Genomic DNA, 27,169 nt, shown 5'->3' on the forward strand with positions numbered 1-27,169 from the left:
TACATACAGGCCCTGTATTATTTAATTCCCTAGTATCTTCTCATTTTTTTCTTAAATGCAAGACACCTGGTGTAGTGGTTAATCTTTACTTGATTGGGTTGAGAGCAACCTTAGAGATAGTAAGGCATCTAATTCTGTATTGGTGTGATGGGCTTACCCAGCCACTATTAGCTCCTGAGGGCTCTGACCTAACCAAGGGTCAATCCACCAGTGAATCCATTACTTGGTGCTGTTATTGGGAAGTGATGAAGGGTAGAAGGTGGACCTAGACAGCGGAAGGAAGTCATTTGGAGATCCAGCTTTCTCTGGCCTCTTCCTGTACTCACTCTCTCTGCTTCCCTCTGATGTGAGTTGAGAGAGCTTACCCACCACCATTAAGTCTGGCCCAAGCTGGGCCAAGCATCTGTGAACTGAACTCTTTAAAACTGTGAGCCAGTGAGCAGGACAAAGACACCCACAAGCATGCCTGGGGCAGTCCGCCCTGGACTCTGAGGAGAAAACACTGCAAGGCACGGGGCAGTGGGGCACTGTATGGTGAGCATATGTATGGTCTGGTGTGGGGGAGAGAGACAGAATGGCTCGTGTCCTGTGGGCAGAGGCAGATCTGAAGGGGTGAAAGCGGTGAGCAGCAGGTTGACGTGGATGACTCCATGGCCATCCAGGGTTATGTTTGGGTTCATGGCCCTGTGGTAGCCATGGTCTATGTTAGTGTCCTTGGCTCCTGATACCACCAAAGGCCAAGAAGATAAAGCTATACAGAGTTGGTTCCACTCCTCACTGGCTGTAACACTAGGGAGAACTTGTCTTCACGAGGTGATGCACTTAGGAGAGCAGGTCCTACACTTTGCCTGGGCAGCACAGTAGAGTTGACCCTGTAGACAGGGCTGTGGGTGAGCCCTGAGGGCATGAGAGTGGTTTAAATGGTACTGCCACCTTTGCCTGTGGTGGGTGGTGAGGGCAAGGGGAAGAGATCCTCCCTCCTTGCTCCTATCACCTGCAGCTGGTGAGGGAGCTGACCCTCCCCTTTGCCAGCTGCAGCACTCAGGGAAGTGGGCCCTGCCCTTTGTCCGGGCAGCAAGTGGAGCGGATCCTGTTGACAAGAGCATGGGTGAGCCATGAACAGAAGATCTGGTGCCACCCCCATCTGCCATATGGTGGCATAGGTGGGGGAGAGATGCCCCCTTGCCACCTGTGGTGAGTGGGAGAGCTGGCCCTGAGGTCATAAGAGCAGGGGAGATGTCGTCCTCACCAGCTGCAGCACTTGGGAGAGTGGCCTCTAAACCTCTCCTGATGGTGTAGGGTGGGTGAGCGGTTGCCAGGGCAATGCTGGAGAGCTCACCCTAGTGCTGAGGAGGGGTGGGGAAGGGTCTGATCAACCCTGCAACTACTCAGCCTAGAACCAGGGTTATGAGTTGGCCCACCCCAACATCCTCCCCATCTATGAGCTGCTGCAGCACATGAAGGGGCCAGTCCTGCAGACCCAAAGCTGTAGGATCTCCATGACACAGGGTAACAACAGGATACCAAAGAGGAGTCCCAGTGAGGGCCCAGCATTGATCATGTAGCAGAAACCAGAGGCCTTGAACCAGACCAATGCTTCTCTGCAGTGAACACTCACAAGTAAAGATGTATGGATAAAAGGATTTACTGCATGACTCACTGTGTCACACTGCAGCTTCCATGTTGAGATCTTTAGTTTCTTCTTTTCTCTTAAATTTTATTTTATTTTATTGGGGGGGGGGGGAGATTGCAAGGGCAGAGGACAGATACGAAGGGATGGGGGAGATGAATGGAATTGAGATGCATGATGTGAAAGACACAAGGAATAAATAAAAAGAAAAATTTTAAATTAAAAAAAAAGATTAAATGAGTATGAAATGAAACACAAAGCAAAATTGTAAGCCGGGATAAATAATACCCCTTTAAATTGTTCTCAGGTATTTTTTACAACTATGAAAAAACACAGAAACCTAGATAAATATGAATTTAAGATGAGCAATGAATAATTTTTATCACAAGCGTGTCCAAATGTATATTTAAAAAGCTATATTAAAAGAATTACTTGGTTTTTGTTTGATATTTAAGTTTAATTAGTGACCTATAATTGACCTCTATAATTAACCTATGATTGCATGGACCTGAGAGCTTGAACCCCTAACTCTAGAGCTGCAGCTGGGGCCGGGTGCTCAGCAAGGAAGGGCGTGCCCTGGGGGCGGGCCGTCCTGAGGCCCTGTTCTGGATTGTCTAAAGACGATGGAGCGCTATAAGTTTGAAAGCCTGCAGGTAAAGTGAGACCAAGAGGAAAGAGGAGGAATCGCATCTGAAGGAAGGGAGAGGAGTGGTTTGTATAAAACGGGGTTGCTGTGTTCGGTGTTGGTCTAAAGAGGCATTTGGTGACCTCATGCGACAATTCCAGGTCCATTGTGATTTCATTTAAGCTTCCATCTGTCCAAATATTTAGAAACTCACTCGTATGCTGAGGACTAGAAACCTGCACGGGGCCAGTGGATGTGGGAAAGCCCAGAGGCCACAAGGAACCATGGGACGGAGAGACATGGGGTTCTCAGTTTAGGATGACCCCGGGCCTCGTGGGTAAAAGGACCGTCTGCAAAGGCCGAAGAAAGCACTGGTGTCCTGACAGGATTTGTACTGGATCAAAACCTTAACATTTCACCATGTTGAATCTGTCCGTGAACGTGGGATAATTTGCTTTTTTTTGGTTTCAGAGTCTCCCCCATATGCTTCATACTTATGCACTTTAATATTTGTAACTAAGCAGTTCATCTGGGGAGATGTTGGCACTCATGGAGCCAGGTTTTAGATTTCCCACTCTGCTTGCTCATTGCTGGTGTGTAAGAAATGGACTTTGGTTCTGCTGGGCGGTGGTGGCGCACGCCTTTAATCCCAGCACTTGGGAGGCAGAGGCAGGCGGATCTCTGTGAGTTCGAGACCAGCCTGGTCTACAAGAGCTAGTTCCAGGACAGGCTCCAAAACCACAGAGAAACCCTGTCTCGAAAAACCAAAAAACAAAAAAAAAAGAAATGGACTTTGGGCATATGGCTGCATCTGTTCTGGAACATCAGGGCTGCTCCTTAGTAACTCCAGTCAGTTCCCTGAATAGTTAGTTTCTCAGTGTTTTAAAATATACAAAACCATCAGATTGGTGTGTGGATGGGGCTTTGCAACCAGCCCTTGGTGCCAACACATTGCCTGACTCTCTGATGTGAGCTTGAGGTATAAAGTGAATCTGAGAGAATTATTAATATTACAGTTACTGGGGCAGTGGTCCTCAACCTGTGGGTCATGACCCCTTTTGGGGTTGAATGACCCTCCCACAGGGGTCACATATCAGATATCCTGCATAGCAGAGACTTACATTACAACTCATAACAGTAGCAAAATTGCAGTTATGAAGTAGCAACGGAAGAACTGTGTGGTTGGTGGTCACCACCACATGAGGAACTGTATTAAAGGGTCACAGCATTAGGAAGGGTGAGAAACTGTACTAGGGCCTTAGAAAACACCTACACATCCCTACCAGACCTGACAGAGTAGCAGTGAGGAAGCCCACAGCATTCCCTGGAACTAGACAGGCAGTGAGCCATTCATGGTCAGGAGTTTCAAGGACCCAGCATAACTCACTTTTACACTAGAATTATAAAAAAATAAAAAGATGACACTCCCTCATGAATGGCATGTCCTCTCCAGAGGTGTAGTCACTGTTAACTTGCCCGTGAGCTAGTAAATAATCTCACACCCATACAATGCAAGCAGCCCTATCTAAATCCATTGGGTTATTAAAAATATATACATAGTAGTTGGAAGGAGGTGTATTGGGAAGAAAAAAGATCCCAGAAGGGAGTGAGGGGGAAATAAGAGGGGAGAGTGGGAGACGAATGTGATCAAATGTATTATCGGCATGTATGAAACTGTCAAAGAATGAATTAGAAATTATTTTTCCAAAGAACAGTATTCCCTTCTCTCTGTTTTGTTGGCCCAGTTGTTGAATAAGACTTTGAGATGTGTGCAAGACCATTTACTGTCCTGAGAGAGGGGATGTGCTCAGGACAGAGGGCATATTATTATCAAAGTCTGTTAAAAAAAAAAAAAGGCAAATAAAAATGAGAAAGAAAAGAAATGAGCATATTAGGATTTCAAGAAAGCGGAAGATCTATTATTTGGTTCTTGCCAGCACCACCCAAGAAAAGACAAGGAAAGTTAATAAGATCTTGGTAGATTCATGGACGAAATTTAAATCTGAACAAATTATCTTCCCACTGGCACTCACTGCTGGCTATGAGGATAAATCTCCTCATCCCCTTTGTGGGGACAGGAGACATCCCAAAATAAGGGCTGTAGGGTTGTCCAGAGGCCAGTATCTCTCTGTTTACTGGCTCCTCAAAAGCAAGGGAAGGCTATCAGAATAAAACAGACATTGTTGCACCTCAGAGAATCACTAAGCCATATTTGGTACTAATGTCCTGTCCTGGAAAACTCTCCGGCAGTGGTTTTTTTCTCTTGAGAAAGATGGTGCAGAACTCTGGGATTGGGGAGTTGGGAGGGGTGGGGTTAGACTCAAAGTCTGGGTAGTAAAGGCAATATTGATGGAGAAATAGTAGTTTTACAGCTTCCAGAGCAGTAGCGTTTAGCAGGTGTGGCAAGCTGTCAGGCAGGCGGGTGGAGATTGGAGAGACCTTAAAAAGGAGTTTGAGATTTTATGGCATGTTCAGTATCTTCAAAAGCTCTATATGGCTTATATAACAATTTTAAAATCCAGCTAGAACTTGGAGAATATTACAGACCTGGAAAACTAGCTTGTGTTTAGCTAGGAGTGAAGGCAGTGGGCACTCCAGACACACCTAGGTATGCCTACAGTCCTATCACTATTACAGCGTGATGACTGGAAGCAGACCTCACCCTCCTTCATTCCCTCCTGGCATTATCCGCTTCCATGATATCAGTGATGTCATGTTAGCTGTCGAGAGGACTCCCGGGAGACTGCACTCACCGCTGCGTGAGAAGGCGAGCTGACAACGCCAGTCAAGCTCTGGAACTCAGAACTCGGACCAACAGGAAATTCCTAGGCCTGATCTGGTTGGATAAGAATCAGTTGATCAAGGCATGGTACAAGATAAAATGCAGTCCTTCCCATCCACCCAGCGGTAAAGGATGGCTAGAAGTCTGGGGGACTCCGGGGTTATTAGTAGGCTCTCCATATTTGTTAAGACTCACTCTATCACTCGCCCTGTTGGTCGGCATGTGATGAATTTCCTAATAACAGAGCCCAGCTGCCATCACCACATTGTCTAGAGATGATGCCACCAAGCTTGTCATATTGGATGGTTCAGTTGTTCCTTACGGCTCCCTGATAAGCGCGTCTTCTCTGGCTTCAGCTGTAGGCTTCTGCTGCTTTCCTTAGTCTTCAAGTCTGTGGTGCTGGGCTCTGAGGTTCTCCTCTTTATGAAGCACGGCCTTTCAGATCTGGCACAGAAGTGGTGCCCAAGAGGTGGTTGCTTATGGGGCTGTTACAGAAGGAGTGAAGAGAACTGATTTTTCAGCTAAATCCAGATGTGTGATCCTCTTAGGAGTGGAATCCTTCCTACTCTGTGAACTCAAGGGAAGCCACCTGAGGCACGGTGACCTCCTCCCATCTCCTCCCTGTGATCTTTGCCTAAAAGCGAATGTTGAGTGTATCACTTCCATGCTGAAGATCCTTCCAGAACTTCCCCTGTAGCTCTCAGATGAAACCCAAAGTTTTTTGCACAGTATCTGTTAAGAAAAGCCTCTTTACTGGTGCAAAGAATTCCAATTAAAACCAGATTAAGCCAAATCAAATGCCTGTGTTTAATAGGTGGCGGTCCCAGGTAGCCAGGAGCATAGCAGGGGGAAGACAGCGAGTCCCTAAACCACATATTCCTTATTCCAGTGGGACCCTAAGACCCTGTGGTAGTGGTCCTGACCTTCCCCTGGGAGGGGTCAGCGCTTGGCAGACTGGGAGTTGGAGTCCAAGCACTTGGCAGGCTGGGGTGACACTTCCAACTCAACATTACATTATCTAAGACCACAAAGGACCTGGTTCCTTCTTCCCCCGTCCACTGTACTAGTCTCCAGTCAGCCCTTACTGTGTTTTTACACCATAAATCCTTTGCCTCGAAGACACCAAAATCTGCACCAGTGACTTTATTCCTCCTTGGACTTGCTTTCTTTTCAGAGGCTTCCTAGTGTTCGAACTCCAGAAAATGGAGCCCCTAGCTTGTTTCTGCACTCTTAGGACCACACCAAATGGCTGTTCTGATTCAGAGACCACCTCCCTGATCTGATGGTGAACCTTCTAAGGGCCATTTCCGTGCACCCACAAAGCACCTGAAAGGAATAACGGCTTTAAGGGCCACATACAGGTTTAGACAACACGCGACCAGTCTAGATAATCCGGAACGATTCAGTTAAGGTGGCAGCTAACGATATCTGGGAAGTCATGAGTATTGCAAAAAATGTGACTGTTAGGTAACTCATTATGTAATCAGTTGTGGCAAGATGCCACTTTTGTGTGACTCTGTAGAAATGTCCTTGGGACCAAGGTCATGTGCCTTTGTCTAGAGAGAATAAAATATATCACACCTGCCTGCAGCTCATCACATCTTGTTTAATTTTCTGTTGCCTTCAGACCCTCCATCTCTGGTGCCAGAGCTCAGTCATCAGCATCTTTCTCCTGTTCTTCTGTTCCTTGCCACTCCCTCTTGGCCTCCTGCTCCTTTTCATTAGATGCACAGTAGAACTCTGGGCTGGAAGCCGTTGCTCATTGTCCCTCAGTCTTCCCCAACCCCCCCCCAAACACATACAGCCCTGGTTGTCCTGGAACTCACTCTGTACACCAGGCTGGCCTCGAACTCACAGAGATCCACCTGCTTCCCGAGTGTTGGGATTAAAGGTGTGTGCCACCACCACCCAGCTCTCTCTTCTCTAAGTAGTAGAACTGCCACGTTTGAACTGGGTCCCTGGTCAGTCAGCCACTAGAAACTCATCTCAACCTCCTCTGCAGCCAGATAGGGAGGCCATAGGGATGCCAGCAGAAGGGACAAAATGCCTTGCTGCCTTCTTCGTTTTGGTCCTACCTATGTTCATTCTCTCAATGGCACAGGCTTTTACTCATTAGCTGACTTGCATCCCCAGCCAGCCTGTCTCCAAACTCTTGATACGTCCCAATGGCCTTCGCCCTTCATCGTCTGCTAAGAAGATCACACTGAGCGCATCCCAAATGGGTGTCCTGGTCTTTCCTCGGGACATACTCCTCCAAACTCCTTCCATAAAGTTTTGCCTCAGTCCTCTTCCTCCCATCCCTGAGGCCAGCATGCCCGCAGCTGACCCACACTCCCCATTTCTCCTGCAGCCTTCCTTCCCGATGAAGGGAAGTCCTACGGACACGTCCTTCCAAACATATCAATAGTCTGACTGCTTGAAACCATGTCCGGCAACATTAACAAACTCTCTGTGTAAGCCATCTAGTGGCTCTAAGGGACCTTTCTGTTTTCACATCTGTCCACTGCAGTCAGTGAAGCCTGAGTGATTCTCTTGAAATTCAAATGCATCCATCTTTTTATTAGATGCTCTCTTGCCCACAGTCCGCCAAGGGCTTCTTATCTTGGAAGCTCACTGGTTTCCCTTCCTCGCTGCTGTGGGCCTCTCTCAAACGGCCTTTGTGTGTGATAACCACACTTTTATATTCCACGAGCAGATCAGGTGTGAGCGTGGCCCAGGACCTGTGAACTCTGAACTTTATTTCTGCTCCTTGATCTTAATGTCTCTGCATCTTATTTTTTTGCTTCCTTTAGGTTTTCACTAATTAGCTCCCTCTGCTCAGCTCATATTAACCTTCACCTTCCCTGACAACCCAACCCCTCTCCACCCTGGTTATATTTTCTTCCTGCACACTAGTCCCACCTAGCAAACCATATCTTTACCAGCATGTCTCTCAGCTGTGCCTTTACTAGCCCCTCCATCCCAGCCCCATGCCTAGCCAGGTTGTGTGAGGTCAGGGATCAGGACCTGATTTCTGCCCTGTGATATATCTAGTATTTGAACACCGAGGGCAGGGTAGCCCTGTTCTGTAGATGACTCATGACATAGTCTCTCCTTCCTGGACTGCCCCACCACTGAGGCCCCCACGTATCAGAAGCAAACCCGTGTGAGTCATTATCACTGGGTCTCTGTTGCAAAGGTAAGCAAATCAGTGATTACCTCAGTGCCATAAAACATGCACAAGGGATAAAAGGGCACATTCTTGATACTCAAAGACAAGAGAGACTTTGGAGGAAATGAAAAGGGGGGAAAAACTCCATATTTCTTGTAGGTGGGTACTCGCACACTGTAAATTTTAAAGCCCCTTGGGACTCATGGGTTCAGTGTGAAAAGCCAATATGATGACTAGCATAGGGGTGGGGTTAGTTTTGGTTGCCCTGAGAATAAAAATAAAGATTGTTTACATCCGATCTGCTCGTGATTTTCTAGAGTCTCAGACAGCCCAATCACCTTTTTCTTCCCACCCAGTTCTGCCCGCTTGTCAGAGCCTCTCATGTCCGTAATCTGAGCGTATAAACCGTAAGTGACCTGAAATTACAAACACAGTTTGCAGAGATGAGAGGTTGCATCATTTTTTTTCTTTCCTGTAATATTTGTTTCCTGTGACCGAAAACAGGAAGTTTATTAACATGAGGGGCTGGTCTGCTGTGTGCCAAGTGGTTGATTTTGTCAGTTTAGTAAACATACAACCTGAGGAGAAACCAGAGCACATATTTCATTAAGTTTAAGTGGCTGTCAGAAGAACACCTTAACTGGGTGGCTGAAACAGACTACGTTCCTTTCAGTTTTAGAGGTGGAAAGTCCAAGTTGAACTTGTTGGCCGTTACAGTCTCCTTGTGCTGTATGGTGATTGTCTTTGTTCTCTGGGCCCTTCTGGCAAGGAGAGGGGAAAGGCAGTTCTCTCTTCCTTTGTACGAGTTAGGTCACAGAACTCATGAGGAGATTCCCACCCTAAGACTTCTTCTAAACCTACTTCATCTCCAAACAGCCTCTGGAGCTTTGAAGGCTTCATACTAAGCCCATAACAGCTATTTGGAATAGCAACAACTAGGCTGGAGAGATGGTTCAATATGGAGAGTCCTTGGTGCTCTACATAAGTGTGAGGACCTGAGTTCAGATTCTTGAGTTCAGTATCATTCAGTCCGTGTCTGTACACCCAGCACTTCTAAGTCAGGATGGTAGCAGAGACAGGAGAATTTCTACAGGCTTGGAGACCAGCTAGCCTGGAGTACACAGACATGAACAGAAAACTCTATCAAACAACGTAGATGGTAAAGACCAACATCCTAGACTGCTCTCTGACCTGCACACACTTACCAGGATGCACAGGCACACACACGTAAATGTGCACACTTACACATGCTAAGAAAGGCAGTGGTGACCTTGACCCCCAGGCTGCTGATGTCCAGCTCTTTCCTCTGGATTGAAAGAAAAAGGAAGACTTGAAAGATTCAGAAAGTTATGAAATTTAGGAGCCTTCTCCTGTGGCCATATAAACAATAGACGTTTACTGAGAGCCGGAGACCCTTCTCTGGAACTGCCAGCCTTCGGGAGCCATTACCGATGCTGGGTGGGACTAATTTTTTTTTTTTTTTTGGTTATACAGATGTTTTTGAGACACCCATAATCCTGTAAGTAGCCCCTCACCCATGTTCTGGTATTTATCCCAATAAACTCATTAATTCATGGGGCTAGACTTGGGTGGGATTATTTTTTAAACCTGTCCTTTTTTAAACCACGCCCTTTCTGGGGTGGATAGGCGTTTGTTCCTGTTTCCCCAGGAAAAGTCACCTAAGAGCTGCTGAGGAGAAGGCCTGAGAAAATCCTCACATATCTAAAGAGTGACCGTGACCAGTCCCACCTGCCACAATTGCTATTCCAGAAGACCACTACCATATAAGACCTTTTCAACTCGGATGCCCATCCTGACATTTCTGTTGGCTACATCTGCAAATGGTGGCATCCTAGCAACGCTTTCTGAGCATCAGCTGCCTCTTCTACATAATGGGAACGACAACATCTTCTGGTATCGTCGTGGACATCTCTGGATATCACATACAAAGGCTCTGGGCACTAGAAAACACACATTGGAAGGTGGTGGCTTTATTACTTTTGCCCGCTCATCTATGTTGTTTCTCCAGTGTGTTCTTAACATGTACTGGGACCTCTGTATGGCAAGGCCAATCACACCTGCTTAACACATTCACGAATGTGAGCTACATGCCCAGTGAAATGTCTGTGATGGTGACAACTGAATTAAAATGTTTTTCTCAATATCTATCCAAATTTCCCAGAGAATGGAAATAAAGAATGAAGTGTGAGAGAGAGAGAGTCCACCTCATTTCAGACAAGGCCTTTGTTTTATTTTAGCTTTGAATACAAGATCAGCTATCTCAAAAGCCGCTGGTGATTCTCCTGTCTCTTCCTCCCATTTCTTGGTAGGAGTGTTGGCATTACAGACATGTGCCCTACATATCTGCCTCACACATGAACTCTGGGAATTCAACTCAAATCCCCATGCCTGCACACCAATCACTCTGACCCACTGAGCCATCTCCCCAACTTGTCCTTTCCACATTTGTAAAGGACAAGGTGCCCTTCCTTAAATATACTCTGGTTTTGTTTATTGTTTCTAGGTGGTTTCTGGTAGACTCATGTATATTATGTCAGCTGTAAACAAGGATAGTTTAACTCCTTTTCCTATCTGTATCCCCTTGATTTCCATCACTTCACTTACTGGTCTGTCTAGTGCTTTGAGCACAGTATGGAAGAGGTGTGGGGATAGGGAACAGCCCTGTCTCATTCCTGACTTCATTGGGATGGCTTCCAGCTTTTCTCCATTTAGGATGATGTTGGTTATGGTTTTCTCACATATAGCTCTTATTATACTGAGATATGTCTCCTGTAGTCCCTACATGTAGTCTATCATGCAGGCATGTTGGATTTTGTCAAAGACCTTTTCTGTGTTTATTGAGATTTTTGTCTTTAAGTAAGTTGATTTATGTGATTTATTACATATGTTTATGTGGTTTATTGCATATGTTGAACCATCTCTGCATTTCAAGGATTAGTCCATCTTGGTGAAGGTGATAATCTTTGGATGTGTCAGTACTCTGTTTGCAGACATTTTACCTAGTAGTTTGGAGTTTGCATTCATCGGGGATCTTTTCCTCCTGTTGTTTCTTTTCCTGGTTTTGGTATTAGAGTGATAATGGAATGATTTTCAGAGTACTGCTTCTGTCACCAACATGACTGCCCAATCATGAGCTGAACAAGAATGACGGCAGGGGACATGCTGAGTTAGGAGGGAAAGTTCATGAGGTCTCAACCGTACAAAGAGATCTACATCTACAAGCAGCAAAGCAATGCAGAGAGCAGGAGACATGGTCTTCCCCAGGGAGAAGCACACAGTTGAGTCCAATATCAAACGGTCAGTCCTGAAAACACATACATAAAACTACATCCTACAAACTGAGCAGGGTGTGTTTATGTATTTAGGAAATATTTGTGTGTGTGTGTGTGTATGTATGTATGTATGTGTGTATGAAAATAAGAAAAGGGGGTCACAAATTTGAGAGAAAGAAGGGGTGGGTGGAAACGTTTGAAGGGAGAAGAGGGAAGAGAGAGATGATGTAGTTATAATCTCAAAAAAAATTTTGAATCAACAACATTGACCATTTCAAAAGATTTTTTACTTTGCTGCTAACAATGTGAGAAGTTCTGTAAGAGCTGTGTGACCTCAGCAGAGCTTCAGGTTCCTGCAGTGAGGTCGCTCTTACCTGTATAGGGCCTGCTCTTAGCAGGACGTCTCTCTTACCTGTACAGGGCCTGCTCTTAGCAGGACATCTCCCTTACCTGTACAAGGGCTGTTCTTACAAGGTCGTCTCTCTTACCTGTACAGGGACTGCGCATAACAAGGATGTTTCACCAACACAAAACAGCCCAGTTTTATAGAAAGAATATTTAAAATTCTATTGTTCCATGAGTATTTTTTTCTTTCCTTAAGCATAAAAAAATGATTGCTAAAAGGATAATATTTCTCTTATAAAAATGAAGTCCATACCATTTTCCTTAGAGCCAGGGCATGTGTGGACTTGAGAATTTATGTATTACACCCACACTTCACACATGTTTCTCCTTTCATCTCTCTATGTATAGTTTTGTTTGTTTTGTTTTGTTTTTGTTTTGTTTTTTGAAGGCAGGGTTTCTCTGTAGCTTTGAAGCCTGTCCTGGAACTAGCTCTTGTAGAACAGGCTGGCCTCAAACTCACAGAGATCTGCCTGCCTCTCTGCCTCTCGAGTGCTGGGATTAAAGGCGTGCGCCACCACCACCTGGCCCTCCATGTATAGTTTTTGTGTGTGGTCATTTTAGTCTCTTCATTTATATACACAAGATAGAAAAGGTGTTGTTTCCTCACATACTCAAGAGGTGAGGCTCAGAAATTTTACCCACTCACGTTCTTGAAAGCTGACAACTGAAAACTTGTAAGTAAATGGATGTACATAACAAAATTAATAGCAGAGTGACAGCTGATAGCTGGGCTGGACGAGGAGTGTTCACTGCTTCTTTGCTTATTTACTCATAGGTAGTGCTTCTCCTTTCTTTCTATGACTAATCCTCTCAAAGTCGGTGTGTCTGTCTATCTATCTATCTATCTATCTATCTATCTATCTATCTATCTATCATCCCTCTATCTATCTATCTATCTATCTATCTATCTATCTATCTATCTATCATCTATATTGTTTTTTAAAATGCCCAAGGATTGCTTGATTCATCTGTTTTATTGTGGACACCACAAGTCACTCACAGAAAGTTGAACTTAATTAAACGATTCAATTTTTTAATTGGGTATGCTTCACACATGGACATTTTGATTGGCATATCCAAGTCAGATAACAAAGCTCAATTTTAAAACTTAAAGAGATCAATCTGCTCAAAAACCTTTTAAGCCGATAGTTTGTCTCTTCCAGAGGACCATAACTCTTGGCAATGACAACCATCTTGTCATTTCCAGAGACCTTCTTTTTGGAAAAAATTTAAGGTACCATTTAATTCCCATTCTAAAGCTTCATCTTAAGAACACTAGATGTCACAGCGGAAAATCTGTCCAAATCAAGGCAGTGACATCTCATGCTACATGCCCAGAGTACAGAAAAATATTTCTAACCTTAGTTTCCTCATTATCAAAACAGAGATCACAGTGCTTACTTTACAGTACTTTTTCAAAACAAAATTAGATTTAAAACTATGTAGATGTAGAGTATAAATACTACAATCCATGCAATTTATCCTCATCATTCATGTACAAGAATGGTTCAGTGATTACTCAGTGAAGATCCGTCAAATATTACATAATAGAGTAAACATTTTTTACTAAGCATACACTGAGGTGACAATGTGTCAGGGAGCTGGGGACAGCACCATAAATAGAGCATTGCACCATGGAGCAGGGAAGGGAGGGAGGGGACACCAGAAGGAGCCGCTCCATTTCAGATCCAGCATCTAGAAAACACACCCAAGTCATTCTTCTGGGAGGTGCATGTTCTTCACAGCCCTAGACCCAGGGCCAGCTCAAACATGCCCCAGTCCCTTCTGATGGTCTCTCTCAACCTCAGCACCACTGATATTTAGTCTGCACAGTGTGGTATTGTGAGGGGGAGCTACTTCATGCATCACAGAATGCTGGAGGGCATCCCTGGTTCATCCTTACTCAATGCCAGCAGTGCCAATGCCCCCAGCTATGACACTAACAAAAGACTCCAAGTGAGAACTATGACCTTGAGATCATGAGAAACCCACACAGGTGCTTCCAGAAAGAATGGGATTCTTTTAGCTAGGTACCAAACTCTGAATGACTAACCAAGCCTCCTGGAGCCCTTGCATGTTGCTGGCATATTCCTTCAGAGTTTCACCCAGAAGAGACGTTGATTGTTTCTAACGCCCCCATGTGTGATGTGACAATAACATCACATCTTTTTGAACACTGTTGTATGACAGTTCGTATGTCTTTGTTTATCTGACAGGTTTATGATGCTCCGATCCTCAGTTCTTAAATGGAGATGATAAATTCTGTTTTGCAAGATCATTGGAAGAATTAAATGAGATAAATATAAAACATACAGCCACAGGGGTCTTGACACTCATTCCTTTGGTGCAATTAATATACTAGGATTCATACTGGTCACATGACTCAAGTGGATAGCAGTGCTTACCACAAAAGCCTCACAATGTCAATTTAATGCCCAAAACGCAATTAATGGTAGAAGGAGAGGACCAACTTCACGAAGCTGTACTCAGACCTTTTACCTGTGACACGTGTGCCCACCTCTCTTTCTCTTTCTCTCTCTCTATCTCTCTCTCATACACACACACACACACACACACACACATACACATACACAAACACATACACACACTTTTTTAAAAATGAAATCTTAACAGAAGTCTCTCCCAAGTCTGTCCACCAGAACGGAGTGGGGTAGTTTTGTGACACATAGCTTTTGTGATTGCGTGGAACTTACTGTATCAGAAACGGACACACTGGCTCCCTAACTCAGGCCTGACATGCACCAGATTGCTTAACAGATCAGAGACATTCAGCTTCCCAGGAACTATGCACATTAAAAATCATTTAATTGATGTTGTAAGACTCAGCTCCATAGGTCCACTGGTCCTGCTGCCTCGGGCACACTGAGGCTTGATTGAGTCTGAGGAAAATGTTTTCTGTATTCTGTGTCCTTTAGTTTGTTGTAGACATAAATGGCAAGATCTGGAAATGTCTCCTGAAAATAACGAGAAGGGTCTCCGATTCTTTCCTTCATACTGAAATAAAACACAAATAGTTAGCCAACTGGCCCTAAGCTCTTTCTCCTTCTTAGAGTATGCCCTGACCGCTGTGCTTGTTTCTATGAAGGGAACAATAAAAACTTTGTAATCTGGGAATTAAGATGCTTCCTGACTCTTTAATAACTATGCAATTTAAGTTTTAGGAATTTGTTTGTTCATTCATAAAAATGGTAGCATTAGTCAGGTGATGGTGGCACACCTGTTTAACCCCAACAATCAGGATGCAGAGGCAGGTGGGCCTCTGTGAGCTTTGTGGGCATCCTGGTCTACAAGAGCTACTTCTAGGACAGTCAGGGCTGTTACACAGAAAAACCAAAAACCATACAAAAATGTAAAGGGGAGGCAGATGTCACAAGACCCTGCCCTGTAACTAGATAAATAGCTATTACAGAAAGTTAATGGTTGTGAGAGAGCGAGCATCAGCCTTCTCCAGGAGCAAGACCCCTCTGAGGGGTTCCAACCCACGTAAGAAGCACTAAACAAAGACACAAATGAGCAACACTACGTGGACTCAGAAGGTTGTGTTTATCTACACATATGTATGTGTGCAGCAGCAATTAGAGATGAGGTCATGAATTTGAGACGGCATTGAGGGGGCACAGGAAGAGTTGGAAGAGGAGGGAAGGGTGAAAACAATGTCAATACAGTACTTATGTATGAAATTCAAAAAACAGTAATAATTAAACAAAATGGTAATACAACTCCACAATTCTTTATATACAACCTCTGATTATAAAAAAGAAAACATTCTGAACTGTACTGTGTGTGTATGTGTGTGCAGCTGACACTTCTGATAACTAATGTGGAGATGTGCTCAAGGTTTGGACTCTACAGTTGCTTTATACGGTGGCCCTGTCTTCTGTTCTAGTCACCCAGAAAGATACTTCTGTTCAGTAGAACTCAACAAAGCTAAAAAGGAGGATGAGACCCTGCTGGGCATGTCTGTAACTGATTGTAAAGCCCCAGGGACTCAGAGAGATTCTTTTTTAAAACAGAAAATAATTGCTTTTGCTTTTTCTCCTTCTCCTCATTCTTTTTATCCAACTTCTTCTCTGTCAAGGTCTTACTATGCATTTCTGGCTGGCCTGGAACTTGCTGTGTAGGCCTGGCTGACCTTGTGGAGATCCATCTACCTCTGCCTCCTGAGTTGTGCTATTAAAGATGTGCCACAGGCCCACCCTCCACTTGCTTTTCTTTATCAAAGTAAGAGTTCTTCTTTCCACAGGGACAGACTTACAACTGTGTTTTCTAGCCCGGCGGTGGTGGCACACGCCTTTAATCCCAGCACTTGGGAGGCAGAGGCAGGCGGATCTCTGTGAGTTCGAGGCCAGCCTGGTCTACAAGAGCTAGTTCCAGGACAGGAGCCAAAAGCTACAGAGAAACCCTGTCTCGAAAATCAAAAAAACAAACAAAAAAAAAAACAAAAAACAAACAAACAAAAACCTGTGTTTCCTAATTGTTCTCCTGCATGGATGACACACAAGAATAAAGAATAAAGGAAGCACTTACTCCTTGTTTTTGTTCTCATTGATGTGCTCTCCCATATTCCGAATGAACTTCAGTAGATCGCCTACAGTATTCTGATAAGGATTTCTCATAGCTTTATAGAAATCATTCATTTTTTTCATAACATATTTGTCGATCTAAAAAAAAAAACATTACACCCAAGATATGATGACAAGATAAAACAAATCCTTATGATGTGTTAATATCAGAAGGCCAAATACAAATTTGAATAAATGCCCTATACCAATGAATGAAGCAAATAGAAACAAATGAAAGTACATGGCACCCACCACCCACTGTGCCATGCGGGGCAGTTATGTCGTGTTTGAATGAGGCACTATAAGTGACTGATTTCATTTTTGTCTGTACAGGCTAGTTCCCAACAAATTATGCCTATTAAAACTGTGTGTGGAAGTATTGACTAGTCTAGCCACTGTGGAAGTCAGTACTGAGGGTCCTCACAAACTAAAACTACATTCTACCAAAAGAGCAGCTACAACCCTGCTGGGGATTCATCCAAAGGACTCTCAGTCAACACATCACAGAGATATCACAGAACTGCTCACAGTAACCAAGATGTGAAGTCAACTTAGGGGTCCCTCAATCGCAGAATCTTACAGAAAATGTGGCTTATGTACACAATGGAATTTTTTCAACCATAAAAAGAAAAAAGTTCTGTCATTTGCATGAAAGCTGGTGGAAATAAAAATGTCCAAGTAGGCAAATTAAGTCACTCTCAGATAAATAAAATAGGATTGTGCTTAGATACATAAATCCATGTATGTAAATTTGACAGGAAAATAGAAACAAAACTGTAAAGCATCAGGGACTAAGGATTGGGAGAGTGATGACCAGGGTAGAAGGGTATGAGGGGGATATGCTCAAGGTATATCATATACTTATATAAAAATGTCTCTACTTTTATGTTTGTCCATTTCTAAAAATTTAAAGTTTGAGCTGAAGTCTCATATGCATGCACTGAGCAAAGAGTCATTGCACACACACTCCATACTAAGAACCAGCACACAGTGGCTCTCTCTACCCCATGGGACTTGCAGACTGGCAAGGAAAATTTATATTAAATTAGCAATTATGAGTGGAGACAAGGGAAGGAAAGAAAACAAAATGAGAACCAGAAACAAAGACAGAGAGAAGAGCAGAGGCCTGACATAGAAAAGCTACTGGTCTCAAAGACCTGAAGATCATGGATTCTCCCAGGGTGCATTGTACATGAGCTGCAGCACACAGCGTCATCTCTGCAGATACGTGCACCTCACGGGAACATGCTCTATTCTGCTTTATGGTGTCCAGACTGTGATGTTGGCCTAAAACATAGTTGGATTTGAGAAATGTTTGTAAATTTACAATAATGAGAGTTTGTGATACAGATTGAGATGCTGATTAATTTTATAGCATTCCCTAAATTCAATTTTAGCAGAATTTGTCTTGAAGAGGAAGGATTTGAAAGGTTATCTTTTTTCATAATGCGTCTTCTCAACACAATGTGGGTCCTTAGAACAGGGACTGCTCACAGGCAGCAGAGGTGTCCAGTGTGTCTACACTATGGCTTCATGGTGGAGAACTGCCTTGGCTTAGCCTCTGTTTAGTCAATCATTCTTATCATAATAAAACTTGTGGCTAGACCTGAGGGGAGCGAATGGACTGGATTAAGGCCATCCTAAGGCAGAACTTAATGACAGTGTCTTAGGGCTCCTGACTCTGAAGGAAGGAGAAGAGATTCAAAAGACTCAAGAGGGCTCATTTGGAAAGAAGAAAATGATCCCACTCACTTCCTGGTAACAACACATTGGTGTAGAAAATAACTTAGAAAAGGCAGCCGAAACTGTTAGGCATACCCTCATTCCTAGACCACAGAAAGTGTTCATACCTTAGATGTCCACTGATAGAAACTTCTGGAAGGCTCAGGTGTTCTGGAGTTCAGTCTTTTGAGAATCTTACTTTCATTATTTCGTGTTTTGATGTCAGATTCATTCCCCACATCCCGAAGTGCTCTGTAGCGGCTGAGAGTGATAGAAACAGCATGGTCATCTCAATTCCCAAAAAGGGAAATTGATTGGCTTTGATTTTTTTTTTTTTTTTTTTTTTTTTTTTTTTTTTTTTGGTTTTTCGAGACAGGGTTTCTCTGTGGCTTTGGAGCCTGTCCTGGAACTAGCTCTGTAGACCAGGCTGGTCTCAAACTCACAGAGATCCGCCTGCCTCTGCCTCCCGAGTGCTGGGATTAAAGGCGTGCGCCACCATCGCCCGGCTTGGCTTTGATTTTTAATTGAATTTCTATGATAGGAGAGGCCACCCCATTGATTCACACCCATTTTTCAGTAGTTACAACCAGAATCCAGTAAGTTGTTGCCCCTTCAAGGACACACTGCCTACAATGCCCAGGTGAGAGGAAAGCCTGGGCCTGCTGATGCCCAGCCCTGAGCTGCTCATACCACAATAGTTCTCAACCTGTGTTACACAATCCATTTATGGTCAAATGACGCTGTCACAGGAGCCACATATCAGACATCATGCATAGCAGATATTTACATTACAATCAGAACAGTAGCAAAATTACAGTTATGAAGTAGTAACAAAAATAACTGTGTGGTTGGGGGTCACCACTGCTGTGAACTATGTTCATTGTTAATAATAAAGCTGATTGGTCGACAGCTGTGCAGAAAGAGATTGGGAAGGCAGCCTGACATGAAGAATTCTGGGAAGAGGAATGGTGGAGTCAGAGAGTGGTTGGCAAACAAAGAGAAGCAAGATGAGAATATCGTGCTGAGAAAGATACCAAGCCACGTGGCTAAAGATAGTTAAGAATTAGAGTTAATTTAAGTGTAAGAGTTAGCTAGTAACAAGCCAGATTTGAAAACTAAGCATTTAGAAGTAATATAAGCTTCAGGGTGGTTATTTGAGAACTGGCAGACGGGAGCGAATCATCCGCCTTCACAGTGCACCATGAGGAACTGTATTAAAGGGTCGCAGCGTTAGGAACCTTGAGAACCACTACTGTCACTCATACCCGAGGTCTACTTACCTCTCCCAGGTCCAAAAGAAAGGATGGCCAAGCAGATCCTTCAGACAGTTCATTACATTTTCTCCAGGGGAAAACAGGCAACAAATGAAGTCCTTAGTCTCCTCGTCTGGAGACTTTTCTGCCACCTCTATATTGTTTTCAGCCGTCAGTGTCTCAAAGGGGATCTCACCTTTCATTACCACATAGAGGACCAGCCGTCCTAGGGCCTGCACGGAAGCCATAAATCAAGCCAAAATTGCAATGTGGTATCCTATTTGGGTAACCTTGGAAGATTTGGCAGTTAGTATCTTATTGTCAGTTTCATTGGTGAGAGATCTGCCTAGAAGATTAGTAAGAGGAATCTCTAGGTGTGTCTGAGATGGCATTCACAGAGATTACGATCATGAGGGCTCTGGCCTAATGATCCATGATGGATTCACACTGCCAGTAGACTTATATGTAAGTAGTGGGGCATTGGAAGGAGGGACCTATTTGGAAGAAGTGGTGCAGTGGGGGATTGTCCTGGTGTCTATACCTTGACCCGGTCCCTTCCAGTTGTGGTTGAGCTTTGCTTCCTGTCCAGGATGAGCTGGTCTATCAATTCCTCACATGCAGCCTAAGCTGAAACCTCTGAGACTGAACTCAAGTAAACCCTTCTTCCTTCAGGATCTCACAGTGACGCATAAGTAGTTAGTCCAGACATTGTGGAAATGGAGGATGGGAGGAATTTTAAGGAACCTCTGTGGTCCGTGATGTCATGTTAGCAATGAGACTCCGAATCTGTAGGGTTCTAGGTGAGAAAGGCAAAGCCCTGTGCACAAAGAGCTCTCAAGGCCACACATGGCCTACAGTTTAGATTCCTGAAAGACTATCCTGGTTCAGAGCCGATGTGATAGACTTGTTGGCGCAGGATTCTACCTAGGTCTCAGATGTTCTGACAGAATGTGGATAAGTCAAGGGAGGATGCATAAGGACACTTGCTCAGCTATGTTCATAAGAGCATTATTCATAATAGCCAGAACCTGGAGACAACCCAGACGCCCCTCAACCAAAGAATGAATGAAGAAAATGTGGTACATTTACACAATGGAATATTACTCAGAGGTGAAAAAACAATGATATCATGAAATTTGTGGGCAAATGGATGAAACTAGAAGAAAAAATCATCGTGAGTGAGGCAACCCAGACCCAACGACAAACACAGTGTGCACGCGCTCTTAAGTGGACAGTAGATGTGAAGCAAAAGATACCCCGGCTACCATCCACAAACCTAGAGAAACTAGGGAACAAAAGATACCCCGGCTACCATCCACAGTCCTAGAGAAACTAGGGAACAAGGAGGACACTACGAGGGATGCAAGGATCCCCTGGGAAGGGGAAATAGTTGAGATCTCCTGGGATGGGGGGGGGTATAGTGAAGAGGATGGGAACATGAGAGATTGTGATGGTCAAATTGGGGAAGGGATGGAGAGAAAAGACACGAGGGAGGTACCTTCATAGAGGGGGTGAGATTGGCATTGAGAGAGGCCTGGTGCAGGAAAGGCTCCCAGGGTCCACGGAGATGACCCCAGCTAGAGTTCCTGGCAGTGGTGGAGAGGGTGCCTGAACTGGCCTTCCCCTGGTCAGATTGATGACTACCCTGCCATCATAAAACCTTTTTCTAATGACTGATGAATCAGATGCATATGTCTATAGTCAGGCAAGGAAGGGGCTGAGCTCTAGGAGTCCAGTAGAAGAGAGGGAGAGGGCATTATGTAAGCTGGGGGTCAGGATCATTTGGGGAGGTCAGGATCATCATGGGGAGTTCATGGTCCTTAAAATGATAGCTAAAGAGCCTACATGGGACTGACCTTGACCCTCTGCATATGTGTGTGACAGTTGTGTAGCTTCTTCTGTTTGTGGGGCCCCTAGCAGTGGGATCAGGATCTACCCTGGTACATGAGCTTGCTTTTCTGGAACATATTTCCTATGATGGACCTGTTTAGTCTTAAAGCTTCTGCTGAGCTCTGTCTCTTTGGAGCTGAAGGCTGACTCCAACACTCGAGAAATGTCTGGAACCTCCATATCTACTTCATTGGTTCTCAGCAGGTAAGTTTGAATAGAGTTGAGAGGAAATTTCATTTGCTTTACTCTTAGGCAGAAAAATATTTCCAGAAGGAACCTGTGAGGTATTCAGAAATGTCTCCATGAAGTCTCTGAAGAAGAGGCACCCTCGAGTTAGTTACTTACTCAGCTGGTGAGGAAGAAGGAAACACAGATAAAGAAAGGGACCACAGTGAGAGGCAGCTCAGTGCCAACTAAGCTATTTCACCTTCTCCTCAGCCTGGTGAAAGTTCTCCTGAGGAAAGACACAGAAATGCCGCTGTGGGCAAGGGAGTGAGGACAGTGGACACCATGGAGGGAAGCCATGGGAAATCTGTCCTTCTGGGTTAAAATAGGAAGTTCCTTACCTGGCTCTAGGAAGTGGGGTGATGAATAAATAAGGAAGCAGAGAAAAGAAAAAGTTAACCAGGCCACAGAAATTACCTCCAAGTCTCTCTTGACTGCCAGTGGATCTCCCATGCACTGGACGCTCTTATCAAAATCTGCCAGGCGAATAGCTTTCCTGTCATCTAAGGGACAGTTTCAGAGGTGAATAAAAAAAAATATTCTCTGTGGTATGATAAATCATTCAAATAAATATGTAACATGATATTCAGTCTGTCATCTCTGAAGATCAATAATAATACTATTTACTCATGTCCAGCCTCATTTGTTCTATTAGTTATCTGTCAAGAGAAGGACACACATTTTTATTTTTTACAGGACAGACAGAAGGGAAAGATGAGGGTGAAGTTAACCAGCTGTCCACGTTCACAGCTCCTGGGACACAGTCCATGGGACTGCTGGCCATAGTTAAGGATACGGTCTATGGGGAACTAACAGCTAACCAACAGCTAACAATGAAGGTTCTGAGTCTAGGAATGTCTTGGCATCACTTTTCATTCAGTAAATGAATTCAGCCGCAAACTGCTCTGGTCTTTAGACCACCCTCAGAGGTCAGAAATGAGATGGTTCCTCTTGGGGTTCTTCTTCCTTTTAGAAGACTCCAATGAGTCCCCAGAAAGAGGAATGAAAGAATGATAGAAGGTGGGAATGAGATCTAAAGGTGAGTAAGTCAGGGAGTTAGCCCTCAAGAGGTGAGTCATGCTATCTCCATGACGATCAGAAATAAATCTCCATTCTTTACCAATCTCTTAGTCTGCCATGTTCTGTTGCAGCCACACATGAAAGACCACACAAGGCCTCACCTATTAAGATGTTTGGGGGCTGCAGATCCTGATGAGCGAATCCTTGCAAGTGTAGTCTTTGGACAGCCACAAAAATAGACTTTAGGACATTGCGGGAAAACTCATCTTCTCCGTTCTCCATGGGTTCCACTTTCTGTCGACCCAGGAACTCTTCCAATGTCCACTCACACAGGGACAGACACACATATAAACAGGCCTTACTGATCTCCCTTCCATAGAAAGTCACAAAGTTACTGTGGCCACGGCAGCCCTGCAGACAGGAGATTTCATTGCGTGCACGTGCGCTGTCCTCACGAAAGACCTTCACAGCCGCCTCTCGATTGTCATAGAACCCCAGGTAGATGCCCCCTTCAGAAGTGCTAGCAATTTTAAATTCGTTATCTAGAAAGATCTTGAGTTTACCAATCATGGGTCGATGCACTCTGTGAAGTCTTTTCAAGACTTCTCCCCAGCGTGAACTGTGAGGCAACCAGTCACCAGCAGGAGGGACACTTTGATCATTAGCTTCATAAAGGAGAAGAATCTGCATAATGGAAGTGTCATAATTCCGCCTGGCTATCCCAACAAGATCCCCACACCTGGTACTAGCTCCCTTAGCACATAGCAACTGGACGATTCTCTTCTGTTTGAGTTCAACAGCAAATTGCAGGGCCGTCTTGCCCTCATTATCTCTGTCGTCAATGTTTATGCCCTCCTGACCCAAGAGCATCTCCACCAAGCCTTTGTGTTTCCTTTCCACTGCCGCCATCAGGGGTGTCTTTCCCCCTTCTCCTCTCACATTGGCATCAGCCCCATGGTCGAGCAGAAGGCGAGTAATCTCCTCCACGTTTTCCCAGTCCTCTTCCTGCAGAGTACGGATCAAGGCATTTCTGCCCATGTTGTCCCGGGCATCGACCTCTGCCCCCATGTCATTGAGGAGAACACTCAAGGCTTCTGTGCGGCCATTTTCAGCAGCACTCATGAGAGCTGTGGCCCCTCCTTTCTTCAGTCGCCTTTTGTCCTCTGTTGTCTCCCGTCTCAAATTCACATTGGCTCCCCTATCAAAAAGGAATCTTAAGGCTTCTACTTTACCATACTCGGCAGCTTCCATGAAAGCTGTGAAGCCATTGAAGTCACACTCATTGACATTTGCTCCTTCAGAGAGGAATCTCTGGAGCAGTGTCACGTCTCCATGGATCCCAGCGATGATGAAGGGAGTGGCCCCATTCTTCTTCTTCCTATGAGGGTCAGCACCATGACGAAGCAGGACATCTACAATGTCTACCCTGCCAAGCTGCGCTGCATTGTGCAAAGGTGTCCAGCCCCCAATGTCTTCACAGACATTGACATCAGCCCCTCTGTCCAGCAATCGCTGGATTCTGTCAACATTTCCCTCTTTAGCAGCCTTAATCAGCAAAAGACTGTCCTCATCAGTGGTCCTCTGACTGCTTGAGGATGTGGCTCCATCCCGGGGAGTGTCGTGATCTGCGGTCTCCATGGTAGTCAATTCTAATGCCTAGAGTTTTCAGCCTTTTCCTTGAAATATGAACACTTGTATCTTTGGGATGCTATGAGAGTTTTGGGGTAGGAATTGGGCTTATTGTTCCATCTTCTGAGGTCTCCTCTGTAGACAAGAGAAGAGGTGACTTTGACTCAGAACTCAGCTATACTCATAAGGAGCCTTTACTAAACACATTTACTTGCTTAATTAGAAATTTCTAAGTTGTAGACTATTGTGAATTTATATAAATTTAAGATGAGGAAATTATTACTCCATAGTCCCCGGCCCCCAAAGCAACTGCTACCAATATTTATCATATGTGTATAGTGTTAAGTTCCAAACCTGGGACAAATAGCTGAGGTGCCTACTTAACTTATCAAAGAGGCCCTAGCAGCCAGGTTCTCCAGCATCACTCAGTCACTACCTGTTCCAGGATGTGGCTGGCAGACCCTGCTCTCTTCTTTGAACTCTAGCCCGTGGACTGACTGGGCTGTCCTTCCCGCAGGGGCTCTTTCTTACATGAGCCAGACACTTTGTTTACAGGCTCATTTTGTACCTTAAGCCTCCTGTCTGGTGCCCTGCTCCCCCTCTCTCCTCTCTTCCTTCCCCTCTACCTCTTCCCACATGATCCAGCTCAGCCTGGTCATGCCCACTCTGGACCCTCCCAGATGTCCCTGCTTTTACCTACACGCTCCCATTATCTACGATAAATTTTCTCCTCCACCAATCCTAGGAGCAGTCATGACCTTTTCTTTACTTATTATTTCTTTTTTTCATGCATACAGATTAATTTTCAGGCTAGGGTAAGGCTATGCTAAGTGACTCAGAACTTACATGCTTATTTTCATTTTCTAATCTTGAATATCTTAATATTTAAAATGACATTTTGAAAATTAAACAGTTTAATACAATTCTGAATGAAATGGTGGAAAATTTAGCTCATTTCATCTTGTTTTCCTCACACAGATTTCTTATGATAGACGCCCTAAAGCCTCATGACTCCTCTGAAAACTGCCTGCTTTCTTCAGTATTCTATAAACGTTCTTACCTAGCAATTGGCGGTTCCTGGGGCTGGGGGAGTGCGAGCAAGCTCCCTTAAGAAGAAAAGTGTATTTCTTTGTCTCTGTCCATCTGAATTTCTTCCTCCCAGGTGAGGCTGGTCACCTTACATGCGCTACTGTGTTCTCCACGCCAGTCCTCTTCACAACCCTGTGCGGTTTTATTGAGTTAGTAATGGGAAAAAGTGAATCACGGGTTTCCGGGTGTGCAACTTTTGACTTTCACTTCCGATTGCACACTCCTAAAACGCTGACTTGCAATATTGTTTCCTCAAAAGCAGACAACAATAAACAGGGATATAGGAGACAGTGAGTTAGGGAGTGTAGTAGGTACTGGGCACTGAATGAATGAGACAGTATATATTATGCCTCTTTGTGCATTTGCGTGTGTGTGTGTGTGTGTGTGTGTGTGTGTGTGTAACCCTCTCTCCTGACCAGCATCATTTAGGCCAGTGGCTTTATTAGGTTCTAGTGTTGGATCCAGTTCACTAATCCAGTTCAAGTCCTCAGTCAGCCCTTCTTAACATGAACATCTAAACAGCTGTGTCTGGTACAAACCACACAATGCCTCCCTCTCTGAGATCTACACTTGCCTTGTACTCTGACTACCAATTCCCGAAGTCACTGACCAAAGCTCTTATGCCCCCAGTCCTGACTAAACTGGCTGTGAGGTGGGCTGGTGCGAAGTAAGGAACAGAGGAGGAAAGCCAGCCTGGCATGGAGCCTGCAGCACACAAAGCCTGCTTTCACTTTCATTTTCTCCCCCGTCCTTCCAGAGCTGCCCCAGAAGCAGGGACCATAAATAAACAGCGTGTGGACAGTGACAGCCTCAGGAGGGAGGGCTCAGGATCACAGGGCTGCTGCCCAAACAGTCCAGGCTTTCCATCCCCACCCCCAACAGACCCTGAGAGAATAGGCAAGCCAGGGGATTCCTCAGGCCCTGCGGGCTCTCCTCCAGCCCACCTTACCTTCCAAAGTCAGACTCCCCAGAGATCCTTTCTTTTGGCGGCAGCAGCAGCAGCAGCAGCAGGGATCCTTTAAGACCGTCCCCTAGATGAACATTTCCTTGTAGCATGTCACTGAGTCAGCAGGGCGGAGCCAAGAGAGGAGTGAGAAAACGGAAGAACAGAAGTTGTACACACAGGGTCAGCCCAGACACAGCCCCAGAAATCTTTCTCACCCATAAAAGAAAACAAAGACTCTACCTTGAGCAAGCAGGACAGACTTGATAGGCATCAGGGCGCTCGGCTTTGAGATCATAGAAACCCACTTCACCCATCACTCTTGTATCTTCCCTGTTACCACAAATCCTGTGTTCTTGGAGGGAAACAAGGAAATAAAGACATAACCCACTATGCAGCCAGCAGGAGCAGGGCAGAAAGAGCATCTGTTGCCAGTGACGACTGGAAGCACTTGAGATGCAGCGGCTTATCCACAAACCTGAAGCTCCGCGTGGACGGAGCGTGTCCCTTAATGGGAACAGAGAAACCATAAGCAATCTTACTGGTAGTAGAGGACAAATACTGTGTGTATGGACAGGATGTGTGTGTTTGGGCAGGCTGGGGGAGGTCAGGAGACAACTGTGTGATCTGGGTTCTCTGCTTCCACATGCACGTGGGTTCCAGAGCTCTAAGTCAGGTTACAAGTCTTGTCTGGCAAGCACCTTTACCTGGTGAGCCCTTTATCTAGCCCCGTAAATAACTTGGTTTTTGAATAGCATAGAATACAATGTCCAGGTATGATGGTGTTCCAGGCAGTCCCTTTTTTCTATTGGCTTTGCAGCTGCTGTCTCCTAGAGCCTCAATACATCCTGCTGTTTCCAATCTCTCTTTGTGTGTGCTGTTTTACTAACTGCACAGATAATAAATAGTAACAAGGATGGCGGCGGTGG

General features: G+C 44.8%; 1 protein-coding gene across 1 annotated transcript; it reads right to left on the bottom strand.

The window, feature by feature from the left end:
• Nucleotides 1-14,729: 14,729 nt before the first annotated feature.
• Rnasel (ribonuclease L) lies at nucleotides 14,730-25,350 on the bottom strand. The gene is made up of 7 exons (XM_057770262.1): nucleotides 25,269-25,350; nucleotides 22,741-24,343; nucleotides 21,977-22,062; nucleotides 19,472-19,677; nucleotides 18,320-18,452; nucleotides 16,435-16,568; nucleotides 14,730-14,901 (listed from the first exon to the last, which is right to left on the bottom strand). The coding sequence occupies exons 2-7, from the start codon at nucleotides 24,215-24,217 to the stop codon at nucleotides 14,730-14,732; spliced, it is 2,208 nt and encodes a 735-aa protein (XP_057626245.1). The 5' UTR covers nucleotides 24,218-24,343; nucleotides 25,269-25,350.
• Nucleotides 25,351-27,169: the final 1,819 nt, after the last annotated feature.

The sequence above is a fragment of the Chionomys nivalis genome, chromosome 5 (assembly GCF_950005125.1).
Source record: "Chionomys nivalis chromosome 5, mChiNiv1.1, whole genome shotgun sequence".
Taxonomy (NCBI): Eukaryota; Metazoa; Chordata; class Mammalia; order Rodentia; family Cricetidae; genus Chionomys; species Chionomys nivalis.

Coding starts and splice junctions, on each gene's coding strand:
- Rnasel (XM_057770262.1), bottom strand. CDS start 24,217: ATGGAGACCGCAGATCACGACACTCCCCGGGATGGAGCCACATCCTCA. Junction 22,063..22,740: donor GCCCCCAAACATCTTAATAG/GTGAGGCCTTGT, acceptor ACTGTCCCTTAG/ATGACAGGAAAGCTATTCGC. Junction 19,678..21,976: donor CAGTCAAGAGAGACTTGGAG/GTAATTTCTGTG, acceptor GCTTCCGTGCAG/GCCCTAGGACGGCTGGTCCT.